At 41.8% G+C, this 14,936-nt stretch overlaps 1 protein-coding gene across 5 annotated transcripts in view; it reads right to left on the bottom strand.

The window, feature by feature from the left end:
• nek1 (NIMA-related kinase 1) overlaps positions 1-14,936 on the bottom strand; it is a 148,880-nt gene that overhangs the window by 104,050 nt on the left and 29,894 nt on the right. For all 5 annotated transcript variants that reach the window (XM_072257636.1, XM_072257633.1, XM_072257634.1 and 2 more), the window contains 5 exons: positions 12,153-12,212; positions 11,603-11,662; positions 6,576-6,623; positions 4,688-4,771; positions 129-316 (listed from right to left, as the gene is read on the bottom strand). In XM_072257636.1, the coding sequence (XP_072113737.1) occupies positions 129-316; positions 4,688-4,771; positions 6,576-6,623; positions 11,603-11,662; positions 12,153-12,212 (440 nt within the window). The remainder of the gene's footprint in view (positions 1-128; positions 317-4,687; positions 4,772-6,575; positions 6,624-11,602; positions 11,663-12,152; positions 12,213-14,936) is intronic.

Raw genomic sequence — 14,936 nt, forward strand, 5'->3', positions numbered from 1 at the left:
CATACAAAAATCATGAAAAATTATTTTCTGATTTGCTAAAAGTAAAGGTAATTTTCACTCTCACCCAGAAGAGCATTCAGGTATCAGATTTCTATCTGTGGATACTCATTAAAGTACATCGAAAGTACCTGTAAATATGTTCCTGAGGTGGTGTTTCTATATTCCATTTTACACGTTTCTCCTCAAACCCTTTAATGTTTTCCTTTTGTTGCTGCATTTGGTCCAGGATAGCATGATAATGTTCATAGTGTTGCCCCTTATGAGCTGCTGGCAGGATACCTCCTGACCCTCCACCCCCACCACCAGAGAAGGGAACCTGTGAACAAAGCATTTGTTAATTCAATGGTGAGCAAAAAATCTTCCAATCACAAACAAACTGGATAGATACACAAGGAGGAAAAATCCTTATTGTTACTAACTCTGTGATGAAAGAGTTCATTGGTTTTAAAGTCCTTTCAGAAAGAAGCTTCATGCTCAATTGACTATAATACCGAGGAAATATTTCAGTTCACAACTCATCATATTTTTTCTAAAAAGAGATTCTATTTATGGTATAGCTCTGTGCAAGCTGCTATGGCTAAAAATCAAGTTATAATAGCACAACACACACAAAATGCTGGAGGAACTCAGCAGGCCATGCAGCATTCATCGACTGTACTTTTTTCCACAGATGCTGCCTGACCAGCTGAGTTCCTCCAGCATTTTGTGTGTGTTGCTCAGATTGCCAGCATGGTGCAGATTTTTTCTTGTTAATTATAATAACTCTTTAATTATGCCTGGTTAAAGAATAATTCCCTCAAGTATTAGTTGTCCACCACCCACCCTCTTAACTTTCATGCTGGAACTTCAAACTGATGGAGAAGGCAATCATTCAAGAACCTGACAGCTTTCAACTATCAGGTCATGGAACCAACCTGCACAACCCTAATTCTACCAGCAATGCTGCCACAAAGAAGTTTTTCACTTTATCTATGCCTCATCGTACTTGTGCATATGACAATAAAATTGACTTGACCAAGCAAAAGTGAAAGAATGGAAGAGAGTCAAGTCAGGAAAAAGTCACTAGAGACTGAGGTGCTGGAGCAAAAAACAATCTGCTGGAGGAACTTGGGTCAATTTTACTGTTGATTAAGTTAATAACTTCCATTATTTCATGATAGAATAGTGAGTGGCATTGCCTGGATTTGATTTAGCAATGTTGAAGTACCAGAGAACTTGATGATTAGTGTGCTGAATACTCTTCTCTTTAGTTTCTCAATTATACCTCCCATCAGCGAGATGAAGTGGTTTCCACAGGCCTTTCGCTTCCAAAATCTTTCCCTGCAGTTGTGAAAATCATCTTGATTACTATGCTCAAGAGCACCTTCCTACTAAGAAGGCAATATAGAGAGTCATAAACACGAGATTCTATGGGCAGACAGGTCGAAAAACCTCACCGGGAAAGGTAATGGAGGAGGGGTATTGTTCCCCAGACCTGGAATATCTGGTGCTGCTGTGCAGACCCTACTGGCTGCCGAGGGAGTCCACAGCTGTTATCATCACTGCGATGTACATTCCACTGCAGGCTGATATGACCTGGCTCTCAAGGAACTGTATGAGACCATCAACATGCTGGAGACTGCACACCCAGAGGCTGCCTTCATCATCGCCGGTGACTTTAATGGATCGTCGCTGACAAAAGTCTCTCCAAAGTTTCGTCAGCACATCCAGGTGAGCACTCGTGGAGGTAAAACACTTGTCCACTGCTACACTCCCTTCCGCAACGCTTTCAAAGCTCTCCTTCACCCAGCTTTTGGAAAAATCAGATCACTCTTCAATCCTGCTTCTGTCGACATACAGACAGAAGCTGAAACAAGAGGCGGCCATAGTTAAAACCATCCACTGTTGGTCTGACCAATCGGCAGGACTGCTTCGATGACATTGACTGGAATGTCTTCCATGATGAGGATGTCTCATAGTTCACTGATAGAGTCATGTGCTTCATCTGGAAGTGCATCGACGATGTTGTCCCTGGGAGGTTGGTCAGGGTTTTCCCGAACCAGAAACCCTGGATCAATATTTCCGTGTAAGCAGCACTTACAGCGCAATATCGAGCTTGCATCGCTGGAGATCAACTAGAACTCAAAAGCAGCTATGATCTGCGCAAAGCTATCAAGGCTGCGAAACAACAACATAGGGAGAAGAATGAGTCAAGATCCACAACGAATAGCACACGTGGCTTGTGGTGAGGGCTGCATACCATTGCAGACTTCAAAGCCAAACGTTATGATGCCAACACAGTGGCCTCTCTCCCAGATGAGCTCAATCGCTTTTATGCTAGATTCGATGTCGCTAACTCTGAGCTTCCGAGGAAAGACCCTGCTACAATCTGGTCATCTCTGAGGCTGATGTACGCAGATGTTTCCAATGAGTGGACAATCGCAAGGCTACAGGACCGGGCTGCAATCCAGGGCGAGTAGTCAGGATGTGTGCAGCACAACTAGAAGGTATTTTTATAGACATTTTTAATCTCTCCCTCTCCCAGTACCCTCCTGCTTCAAATTATCCACCATTGTCCCTGTACCAAAAAAGACCAATGTAACATGCCTGAACGACTGGCCTCCTGTCGCACTCACCTCAAAAATAAGCAAATGCTTTGAGAGGCTAGTCAACGATTACATCTGAAGCTTGCTACCACCCAAACTGGGCCCCCTACCAACACAACCAATCAACAGATGACGTAATAGCCACTGCTCTACATATCGTCCTTACACATCTGGAGAAGAAGGATGCTTACGTGAGAATGCTGTTCTGGACTACAGTTCTGCATTCATCCATAGCTCCATCCAGGCTCGACAAGAAGCTCAGACACCTCGGCCTTCACCCTGCCTTGTGCAGCTGGATCCTGGACCTCCTGTCAGATCGCCAGCCGATTGTAAGAGTGGGCTCCCTTACCTCCAGCCCTCTGACTCTTAATACAGGAGCCCCTCAGGGCTGCATACTGAGTCCCTCCTTTACTCCCCGTATACCCATGACTGTATCGCCATCCACAGCTCCAATCTGCTAATTAAATTTGCCAACAACACTACATTGATTGGCCTCATCTCAAACAATAACGAGGTCGCCTACAGGGAAGAAGTCATCCCCCTGACACAGTGGTATCAAGGAAATAACCTCTCCCTCAATGTCACAAAAACAAAGGAGCTGGTTGTGGATTACAGAAGAAATGGAGATGGGCTGACCCCTGTTGACATAAATGGATCTGGGGTTGAGAGGGTAAACAGCTTCAAGTTCCTTGCATCCACATCACCGAGGACCTCACGTGGTCCGTGCAGACCAGCTGTGTCATGAAAAAGGCACAACAGCGCCTCTTTCACCTCAGATGGTTGAAAAGTTTGGTATGGGCCCCCAAATCCTAAGAACTTTCTACAGGGGCACAATTGAGAGCATCCTGACTGGCTGCATCACTGCCTGGTATGGGAACTGTACTTCCCTCAATCGCAGGACCCTGCAGAGAGTGGTGCAGACAGCCCAGCGCATCTATAGTGAACTTCCCATGATTCAAGACATTTACAAAGACAGGTGTGTAAAAAGGGACTGTAGGATCATTGAGGACCCAAGCCATCCCTACCACAATTTATTCCAGCTACTAACATCCAGAAAGTGGTACCGCAGCATAAATTCAGGACCAACAGGCTCCAGGACAGCTTCTTCCACCAGGCCATCAGACAGATGAACTCACACTGACTTGAGTGTACTCATTGACTGTTTTATTTATTATAAATCATTATAAATTACTATGATTGCACACTTAGATGGAGATGTAACGTAAAGATTTTTACTCCTTATGTATGTGAATGATGTACGAAATAAAGTCAATTACAGTCAATGCTTCAGGCCAAGACTTGATCAAGGGTCTCAGCCTGAAATGTTGACTCTACCCCCCTCCATCAATGCTTTCTGACTTGTAGAACTCCTCCAGATTTTTGTGTGTGTTGAACATAGAGATTCACTTCATTTTTCACTAAGGATTTTGTAAACGTAAGAGGTATCACAGCAATATTGATCTCTTAATGACAAAACTGAAATGTATGATGAAATAATTCAACACAAATGTCCCAAATCGTGCAGTGCTAAAGTTGCAAGTAATTTTCAACTTTAATACTCTTTAAAATATTAAAGACACAAATTAGACACAAAGTGCTTAATTTGAGAAGTGAACACTAGAAAAAATGGATTGAACCATTTTATCAAGAACAACTGGATTCCTTTCTGAAAAATACAAAGTAATAAGTAGGACAACAAAGTCAGGAATTAGAATTTATCACTGAAGGAATAGGCCTTACACTTCAGCCTATAACCTTCCTTCTCTAGTGGAAGCTGAAGGCCATCGTTTTAGAGTAGCCCTACTGTTGACAAATTATACCACCAAATTAACATTTTCACATTAATCAAAATTTAAGAGATGTGATCAAGCCACCTGTCGTAAGGTGGTAAATAGTAAAGTCAATTACTTATTTCAACTGTTGAGTAAGAATACATTAAAACAAATCACAATTTACAAAAGGTTAAATTACAAGCAAAAATAACTGGAAAGTCACCCATACCAATCAAAAAGGGCTTAAGTTAATTGCATCTGATTGAAAGAATGTGAAAGTGGGGGGTGGAGGTGGGGAAGAGACTACTAAAATATAACATGCAAACATACCTTATGTTCACCACTTCCCCAAGAACCGCTTACACCAAGTACATGTCGCCATCCTTGTTCCCTGGCTCTGTTGATTCTTTCCATCTATGTTTTTGAAAATCATAAAGTGCAAGTGACTACAATTATAGTGTTAGACCTGTGCCACCCAAATTCTAGAGTTGCAGATGTAATTATCTATATGTGAACTCATTGCAATCTCATCCACCTCCAACAAATCTTCTCTCAGCCTTCTTTGTTCCAAGGAGAACAATATTGCTTTCTACCATCTGACTTAGACTGAACATTCTCATGCATGGAACAGTGGAAAATTATTAGTTTAGTTTATGTTTTTTAAAAAAAGATTATGATTTATTTGTCATATGTACATATGCTGAAATGCATCGTTTGCATCAATGACCAACACAGTCAGAGGATGTGCACAGGCAGCCCACAAGTGTTGTCATGCTCACAGTGCCAACACAGCATGGCTACAATTTACTAACTTGTACATCAATGGAATGTGGGAGGAAACAGGAGCACCAGGAGGAAACCCATGTGATCACGGGAGCACATGCAAACTCTATACAGATAGATGCAGAATTGAGCCTGGGTCCCTGGCACTGTAATAGCGTTACGCTAATCACATCACTACCATGCTGCAGCTACTTTCACATTCTCTGCTGTTCCTTTCCATACTCGTACTTTTATTGTCAGTTCATTTGCATACATTGTATTTCACAGGATTTTAGGTTGCTTTTTTATTTCAAACTGAACTTCCTATGTCACTTGGAGAATATTTCATTGCTTTCATGCAAATTTATCTAATCTGTGATTAAACTGCATCTACTTTGGAGGCATCACATTATTATTTACAGTTTTTGTTGCCGATCTTTGATCCCTAGTCACCTGGACCACTTAGCCTTTATACTGTTTGATGAACAGATGTATTTGCTTGTTTGAACAATTTCTAGACCTCAGCTTGTTGCTATCTGAAAATTTGTTTGTTCATCATGTGTGGTGTCATATGACATAAGTGATCATGGTCTATCCATGACCATGATTGTTCTTGGCAAATTTTTCTACAAAAGTAGTTTGCCCTTGCTTTCTTCTGAGCAGTATCTTTACAAGATGGGCGACCCCAGCCATAATCAATACTCTTCAGAGACTGTCTGCCTGGTGTCAGTGGTCGCATAACCAAGACTTGTGATATGCAACCAGCTGCTCATGCAACCATCCACCAGCTGTGCCTATGGCTTCATATATCCATGATCGGGGGGGGGGGGGGGGGGCGGGGTGCTAAGCAGGTGCTGTACCTTGCTCAAGGGTGACCTGCAGGCTAGTAGAGAGAAGGAGTGCCTTATACCTCCTTAGGTAGAGACACATCTCTACCTGGCCAAAATTAAAATCAAATCTTGAAAATTAGATTTTGCAAAACAACTTGAGAACTCAAATATCTGCTTCCCTTCAAGAGGCTTTGTACTCAAGTACCACAACAGTGATAATTAAACAGAATGGCAATTATTAAGTAGTGATGGAATACTGGAGGGAAACAAAGCAAAGGGAACTATTGGGAAAATTGCTTGTTTATGGAATACCCAACCAGAAATTGTGGTGGATATAGAACCTCTAGATTTCTTTAAACACGTCACGAATTTGAACAAAATGCAGGAGAATAGGTGAAATGGATAGCTATTTTAAGGCAGCTGGCTGCATAGATTATAGTATACCCAACAAACCACCTCTGGTGTTCCAAAATTTATGGATGCCATGCTACCTGAAGCAGAACAGCATTTGTACTGTGCAGCTCAAAAACCATGCTACAATAAAACTGGACTGCACTCAGCCATTACTTTCAAACGTAGGTCAAGCAAAAACAAGAACAAAAATATGGACAAGAACAAGAATGTACCCTGTCTTTCTCCATCCTTCTCATCTGCTCAGCTTTCAACAAATTCACCTGAAAAAGACAAAAATATTTTTCATCATATATATTGAATTACTCTGATTTTAAAACTGGCTCTTTTTATAGCCATGCCAGATTCTTCTCTAAGTACACATTTAGTGTGGCACTCTGTCATTTTAAAGTATTTTTGTCATTCTCTTTATTGGACAGTTAAAAGTTTTAGGCACGATCAGGTATTTCTATTTAGAAAGCAATGGGGGGGGGAAGAGGGAGAGGAGTTTGGAATTAACACACTCTCAGAGACTGAAAAACTGGTTAGTAAGATAGCACCAGTGAAAACTGACCTCTGAAAGCCAAAAAGGACAATCTTGAACAGATAAATATTCACTTATGTACACTTAACTTCAGAATCAGAGTAACATAGCATAGAAACAGGCCATTTGGCCCAATTCACCATGTCATCCAAGGTATCTTTCTGAAACAGTCCCATTTGTCTGCATTTAGCCCATATCTTTCTAAACCTCTCCTGTCCATGTACCTATCTAAATGAATTCACAGAGTCATTAGAGTTATAACAGCACAGAAACGGGCCCTTCAGACCCAAATGGTCCCTGCTGACCAAGGTACCCCACCCAAGCAAGTTCTATTTATCAGCATTTGGTCCATACCTTTCTAAACTTCTCCCCATCAGTATGCCGTACATTTGCATTGTCAAGTACCCCTCCCATCTGTCCCACAATCTCTGACTCCCACCAAAAGGCAGAAGGCATTGAAGTACAAGAACAAGGACTGTTAGGCTAGGTAACAGCTTCTCACAGATCATGAGACCTCTGAACACACAGTAAACATTACTCAGGACAGTGCCAGTCGCATTATACTGTTACAAACAAGAGAAAAATCTGTAGGTGCTGCCAAAGGGTTCGTCTCGAAATGTCAACTGTACTCTTTTCCACAGATACTGCCTGGCATGCTGAGTTCCACCAGCATTTTGTGTGCGTTGCTTGCATCATACTGTTGTATATTTAACCATGCATCATATATGCACTTTATATGAACTTGTACATCTACCACATTTTAAAAATCTATTAATATGATTCTGTCACTTCTCAGTAAGCAGATGATAGATTTCATCAACAACCTCACAAAATACCACCACTGCCATTCAACCTGCAAGGGGCTTAAGTACTACCCCTGCCCATACACCTCTTCCCACACCTCCATTCAGGGCCCCAAATAGCTCTTCCAGTTGAGGCAAAACTTACCTGTGAAAAAACTGAGGTCGTCTATTTTATCTGGTGCTCCCGATGAGGCCTCCTCTACATTGGTGAGACCTGTCGTAAACTGGGGGACTGTTTCGTCGAGCACCACTGCACAATCTGCCACAAGCGAGACTTCCCAGCGGCCAAACAGTTTAATTCCGATTCCCATTCCAATGTGTCAATCCATGGCCTCCTCTTGTGCCAAGAGGAGGCCACCCTCAGGGTGGAGGAGCAACACCTTTTATTCTGTCTGGGTACTCTCCAACCTGATGGTATGAGTATTGATTTCTCCTTCTGGTCAATAAGATTCAGCTGACTCTATTCCCCACTCTGACCTTTTACTTTTTCCTCACCTGTCTAATACTTCCCCCCCCCCGGTCCCTTCCTTCCCTTTCTCCTATTGTCCACTCTCCTCTCCTATCAGATTATTTCTTATCCAGCTCTTGACCTTTCCCACACATAGCCTCACCCATCACCTTCCAGTTAGCCTTTTCCCCCCTCTCCCCAACTTTTAATTCAGGTACCTTCCCCCTTCACTCTCAGTCCTGAAGAAGGGCCTCTGTCCAAAACATCAACTGTTTACTCTTTTCCACAGAGGCTGCCTGACCTGCTGAGTTCCTCCAGTATTTTATGTGTGTTGCTTTGGATTTCCAGCATCTGCAGATTTGAGTTTGCCGTCACTGTGGAAATAATCATTCCTCTGTGTTATAGTTTCAGAGGACCTGTCCTGGGTCCAGCACCAAATGCATTTATAAAGAAAGCCTAGCAGTGCCTCTATTTCCTTCAAGGTTAATGAAGATTCGGCATGACATCTGAAACTCTGACAAACTTCTAAAAAATGTGTGGTGGAAAATATACTGACAGGTTGCGTTAGAGCTTGGTATGGAAACAACTCTGCCCTTGAACAGAAAGTCCTACAAATAGTAGTGGATATGACCCAGTCCATTTTGGGTAAAGCCCGCCCCACCATTGAACACAACTACACGGAGCACGGTCGCAGGAAAGCAGCATCCCATCATCAGGGATCCCACAACTCAGGTCGTGCTTTCCTCTCACTGCTGCCATCAAGAAGGTGGTACAGGAGTCTCAGGACTCACACCACCAGGCTCAGGAACAGTTCTTACCCCTCAGCCATCAGGCTCTTGAACAAAAGGGGATAACTTCACTAGTCCCGTCAACGAAATGTTGCCACAACCTATGGACTCACTTTCAATGACCCTTCATCTTATGGTCACGATATTTATTGCTTATTTATTATCATTTCTCTTTTTGTATTTGCACAGTTTGTTGTCTTTTGCACATTGGTTGAATGCCCCAGTTTGTGTGGTCTTTCATTGATTCTATTATGGCTACTATATGATGATGAATTTAGTGAGCATATCTGCAAGAAAATGAAACTCAGGGTTGTACATGGTGACATATGTACTTTGATAATAAATTTACTTTGAACAATGTGCCAGCCTTATTTTATGTGCCATATGTGATATATTGTATATATTGTGTTCCACACCTTGGTCGCAGAGATACGTTGTTTTGTTTAGCTGTATACATGTGAAGAGTAGAATGACAATAAACATGAACTACACCACAACCCCCACTCCAACATTCAGTGCCGCAACCTATAAAGGCCATTATACCAAAACCCCTCCCACACCATCTACCCACAACTCCACTCCTTTCTTCAAAATATTAACTGTAACCACCACTACCACTTCTTCTGGCAGCTTGTTCCATGTACCCACCAGTCTGCGTGAAAGACAAACCACTCAGGTTCCTTTAAATCTTTCCCCTTCCACTATAAACTTGTGCCCTTTAGTTTTAGACTTCCCTGGGAAGACTGTGACATCCACCTTAGAAATGGCTCTCATGAATTTAATAAACCTTTATAAAGGTTACCCCTCCCCTTCTTTCGCTCCAGGGAAAATAGGCCTAGGCTCTCCACACAATTCAAGCCTTCCGGACCTGGCAATGTCCAGAATTACTAAGGAATAATTAAATAGGGTAAAAGCTGCTTTCCTGTTATTTTTAGGAAAGTTTGTTTATCCCTTTTAAATTCATGGCATCCATGCTTTGATGGAGTTACTGAAACAATTCTATTATTGCAATTATAGCTGCTGCATAGATTTCTCTAATTTCTGATCATTTCTCTAGCCCTAACTCTTTTCATTCCTATTCTGGTTCCCCGCTCACTCCCTCTATTCTTCTCATTTGCTCATCACCTCCCTCTGGTCATTTTCCTCCCTCCTGTTATGATTTGCTGCATAACTTCCTGGTTACGATGAAAACTGATAACAACAATGTGTGCCTTTGATCTATTGTGACAGAAGGAACGGGAAGGGGTATGACTTCATTATTCTCCCACATATTTCTCAAGATTAACTGTTCCCGAAGAAGCAGCAAGAAAAAATTGAACCGCAAACACGAGGAATTCTGCAGATGCTGGAAATTCAAGCAACACGCATCAAAGTTGCTAGTAAGCGCAGCAGGCCAGGCAGCATCTCTAGGAAGGGGTACAGTCGACGTATCGGGCCGAGACCCTTCGTCAGGACTAACTGAAGGAACAGCTAGTAAGAGATTTGAAAGTGGGAGGGGGAGGGGGAGATCCAATGAGTCTGAGTCAAAATGTGGTCGAAAAGTTGAAGAGCTGAAGAAATTACAGATGGGGAGCAGTGAGAGATGGTTTCACTGAAGAATTTCCAGCATCTGCAGAATTCCTCGTGTTTGCGTTTTTAAATTTACTACTGCGAAGCCTCTTCCGGTGATGCCTACACTGAAGAAGTTTAAATCTTCTCTTCGATAGGAGTTCAGTGAAACCATCTCTCACTGCTCCCCATCTGTAATTTCTTCGGCTCTTCAACTTTTCGACCACATTTTGACTCAGACTCATTGGATCTCCCCCTCCCTCTCTCAAATCTCTTTACTAGCTCTTCCTTCAGTTAGTCCTGACGAAGGGTCTCGGCCAAAACGTCGACTGTACCTCTTCCTAGAGATGCTGCCTGGCCTGCTGCGTTCACCAGCAACTTTTATGTGTGTTGCAAGAAAAAAATTGAAGTAGTTTCCACTGGGGTTTTGGCAATTGTGAGGTAAAGAATTCTCCTCTTCAATCTATGTTACTCATTAGGATGAGGGAGTATTGGTTTATTATTGTTACATGCAACAAGATGCAGTGAAAAGTATTTTTCTTGCATGTCATTCAAAAGTACACTGAGGTAGTAAGAAAAAGCGAATGCAGAATATAGTGCTGCAGTTACGGAGAAAGTGCAGTTGTGTGTTGATAAAGTGCAAGGGCTACAAGGAGTAGCAGATCAAGAGTTCATTTTTTAAGCAACCAAGTAGTCTGGGCCAGAGTCTGATAATGTTGGAACAGAAGTTGTCTTTGAATCTGGTGGTTTGTGCTCTCAGGCTTTTGTAACTTCTGCCTGATGGGAAGGGAGAGAAGAGAGAGTGACCGTAATGAAGGGTGGGGGTTGTCCTCGATTACGTTGGCTGCTTTCCCAAGGTAGCAGGAAGTGCTGACAGAATCAGATGGGAGTAAGAAAAGAATATTTGCTGCCTTTGTACCTTCCAGGATTAGTGTTGGTTAGGAGAGGTTACAGTGGGCAGAATAACAATGGTTCACTCCACTTTTTGAGGAAACTGCGCTCACACGTTGTTCTACATCGAACAGAATGTCATTTTTTTTTCCCCCTACACCACATCAACCACTAACATCTATTTAAATCTGTTATGTGCACATTAATCACATCCAATTCTCAGGCACGCTGGAGTACATACCTGTTCTCGCTGCTTTCTTTCTCGTTCAATCTGTTCCTGTTTTTTCTTTTTAGATGCTTCCTAGGAAAAAGACAAGAAAACTTTCAGTCTGAGACAAAGAATCAGCACAGGTTGAGAAAAGAAATAGAAAGACAGGTTAACAGTGTTTCCAGGTTTAGATTTGTCTTCAAGCTAGAGACAGAGAAAGAGGGAAACATCAGTAAGAAATTGAGGAAAGGTTTGAAGGCTTCACTTTATTTCTCCCTCCCAAGCATAAAGATGGGGAGGAATGTCTCTGAAACAATTTGGTTGTGAAAATTTATATACTTATGGAAATTTACATGATTTTATTAAAATAAAAGGGGCTATTTCTTCCTCTCTCCAAATCATATTCATGAGTTTGAGAAAACAAGCGAATTCAAGCAAAGGAGTTGAAAGCAGTCAGATTTTCTTGAAAAAGTTTGGGGTATCCAAAATAACCAGGGTGGTTGCAGTTAACAAAGCAAGTTTCTGACTCCTACCATCTTTCATAGAAACTCAACTATTTTATTCGTTTTACACTCAAAGATACCTCAAACATTTTCCTCCTTTCTTCCACTGCATTCATTTTCTTCATTGGAGTAGGTTGAGCCTAAATAAAAAGTGAAACTGCAAATTAGATCACTATCTCTACAACTGGCTAAATGCAAAAAGTGGGCTGAGAAGGTGCCGGAACAAGGACAACCCAAGCAAATCACATTTTATTTTAATATAACGGACTACCATCCCATTGCAAGCTTCACAGTGCAAAAGTGATTTGAGAAGATCCACCAGATAAAGACATGAACCAGAAATGGCTAATCATATCTGAGGCTCTATGGGCCTGACAAGCTTGAACTCTCAGTTTGATAACGGAAAACCTGAATTGAACTCCATACTTCCACCTTGGCTCCATATTCTTAGCTTTACCTTGGCCAAAATTAAATGATATCAGCTTTGAAATTTTGAATGAACCCCTTCCTTCATGAAGAACTTATGCTTTCTGCCCATTGGGTCAATTGGCCCTTGGGATTAATCAACCTTCAAGCTCATCAACATCAAGTAGAATTGTTTTATTAGTTACTTCAATTCCTTATTCTCACTATATTCTCTCATACCATATATCCTCCCTCACAGGAACAGAGAACATTTCAATTCTGACCCCAAGTGTAATTTGTGGTGAAATGCATCTTCTTCCCATGTTCAGATTGGCTTCCCATGGTGCCTGTACAGGTTCCCTTCCACATCCCAAAGACATCAAGAGCTGATGGGTGAATTGGCCTAAGTAAATATCCCCAAAAGCAGGGGTCCCCAACCTTATTTGCACCACGGACCGGTTTAATATTGACAATATTCTTGGGGACCGGCCGACCGGGGTGGGTGTTCAAGTAGGGTTAAACTCACCTCAACATGTCTTTTACAGTTAGGGTTGCCAACTTTCTCACTCCCAAATTAGGGTTGCCAACTTTCTCACTCCCAAATAAGGGACAAAAGTAGCAGTCAAATCCAAGGACAATTTACCCTGGGAAAAGATTACCATGACCATGAAGCCTTGCGCAGGCACCTGTGTGCGCATGCGTGACGTGCGCACGCGCTCCAATTTTTCCCCCCCACAAATCGGTTTTGTCTTCATCTTCTCGATTATACTGTACATACATTATTTCTACTTTATATAGGCTGTGTATTTATCATATCATTCCTGCTGTTACTATATGTTAATTTTATTTATTTTTGGTTTTATGTGTTATTTGGTATGATTTGTTAGGTTATTTTTTGGGTCTGGAAACTCCCAAAAATTTTTCCCATATAAATTAATGGTAATTGCTTCTTTGCTTTATGCCATTTTGGCACGAAAGGTTTCATAGAAACACTCAACCTTAGCAGGGGAAATACGGGAGAAGGGCAGTCCCGTATGGGACAAACCAATTCAGCCCAATATACGGGACGTCCCGGCAAATATGGGACAGTTGGCAACCGTGTGTTCAAGTTCAACAGTGCGTGACAGGGAATGAGGAAAGGTGCAGCTGACTCATCTTTTCCTCACGGCCCGGTAGCACATGCTTTGCAGCCTGGTACTGGTCCGCCCGGTGGTTGGGGACCACTGCCCAAAAGTACAGTGGGGGGGGGGGGTCTGGGGGAAATTGATGAAATTGTGGAAAGAATGGGAAAAAAAACAGGAAAAATGTCAGATGAGGCTAAAATGACTGACTAATTACATAGTTAATGGACCCCTTAGTTAATGGGGCAACCCTTTAGAACAGAGGTAAGGAGGAATTTTTTAGCCAGAGAGTAATAAATCTGTGGAATGCTCTGCTACAGACTGCAGGGGAGGCCAAGTCTATGCATATATTTAAGGCAGAAGTTGACAATGTTCTGATCGGTCAAGGCATCAAAGGATATGGCGAGAAGATAGGAGTATGGGGTCAAGTGGGATCTAGGGTCAGTTACGATAGAATGGTGGGGAGACTAGATGGGCTGAATGATCTAATTCTTACATCCAGCAGGTTGGAGGAACAGAGGACTAACCTGCCCTCCAGAAGTGGACTAGTCATTCAAATACTTTGCATCATCTTCCACGAAAATACATGCAAAGCAATTGTTCGATTCCTCACCCAAAGCCTTATTACTGCCACTGTGAATTTTCTTTCAATATGCTACACATCCTCACTTGAGGAAATTAGATGAAATAAATCATTCCAAACAATATGTGTATATTGATCTTGGGAGAGGTCAGGAGAACTTCCAATTTTATTACAGGAGCCTCATGAACACATCCTTGACTGTCACTGTGAAATGTTACAGGGATTTCAAAATTCTTAAAACTGGATGTTAGTAATCTGCTAATATTTAATACTCTTGTGCCTAATTCAGTGAAAAAAATGTGGGATAGCTGCTGATTAAATGTTTTAAAATACATTAAATAACTTTGCTCTTTAACCAGTGCCAAATAACATTCCAAAAAGTTGATGACTGGTTTTTCCACAGAGCAATTGCATTCTATATTGACTTCCTTGCTTTCTGCCCATGGGCATGCACATTAATCTGAGCTACATTTATATATTCATATCCTTTTTTTAAAGAGAGGTCCAATGAGGTGCAATTTCCTCTATATTCAAGAAGTCTCTTCATCCTTCAAGATGATTTTTTTTAAACTTACAGCTTCAGCATTGGTACTCTTTCAGGGAAACAGATTTTCCCTTTTCACCAAATTCATGTCTTACTCTGAGATTTTGAAATCTGTGCTGTTTAATTAATTATAATTGTTAACGTCTGAAACAATAATTGTTATATAATCATAAGAGAAGCAGATTCCGATTTGTCAGCGCCGTAAGGTTTC

This window comes from Mobula birostris, chromosome 5, assembly GCF_030028105.1.
Source record: "Mobula birostris isolate sMobBir1 chromosome 5, sMobBir1.hap1, whole genome shotgun sequence".
Taxonomy (NCBI): domain Eukaryota; kingdom Metazoa; phylum Chordata; class Chondrichthyes; order Myliobatiformes; family Myliobatidae; genus Mobula; species Mobula birostris.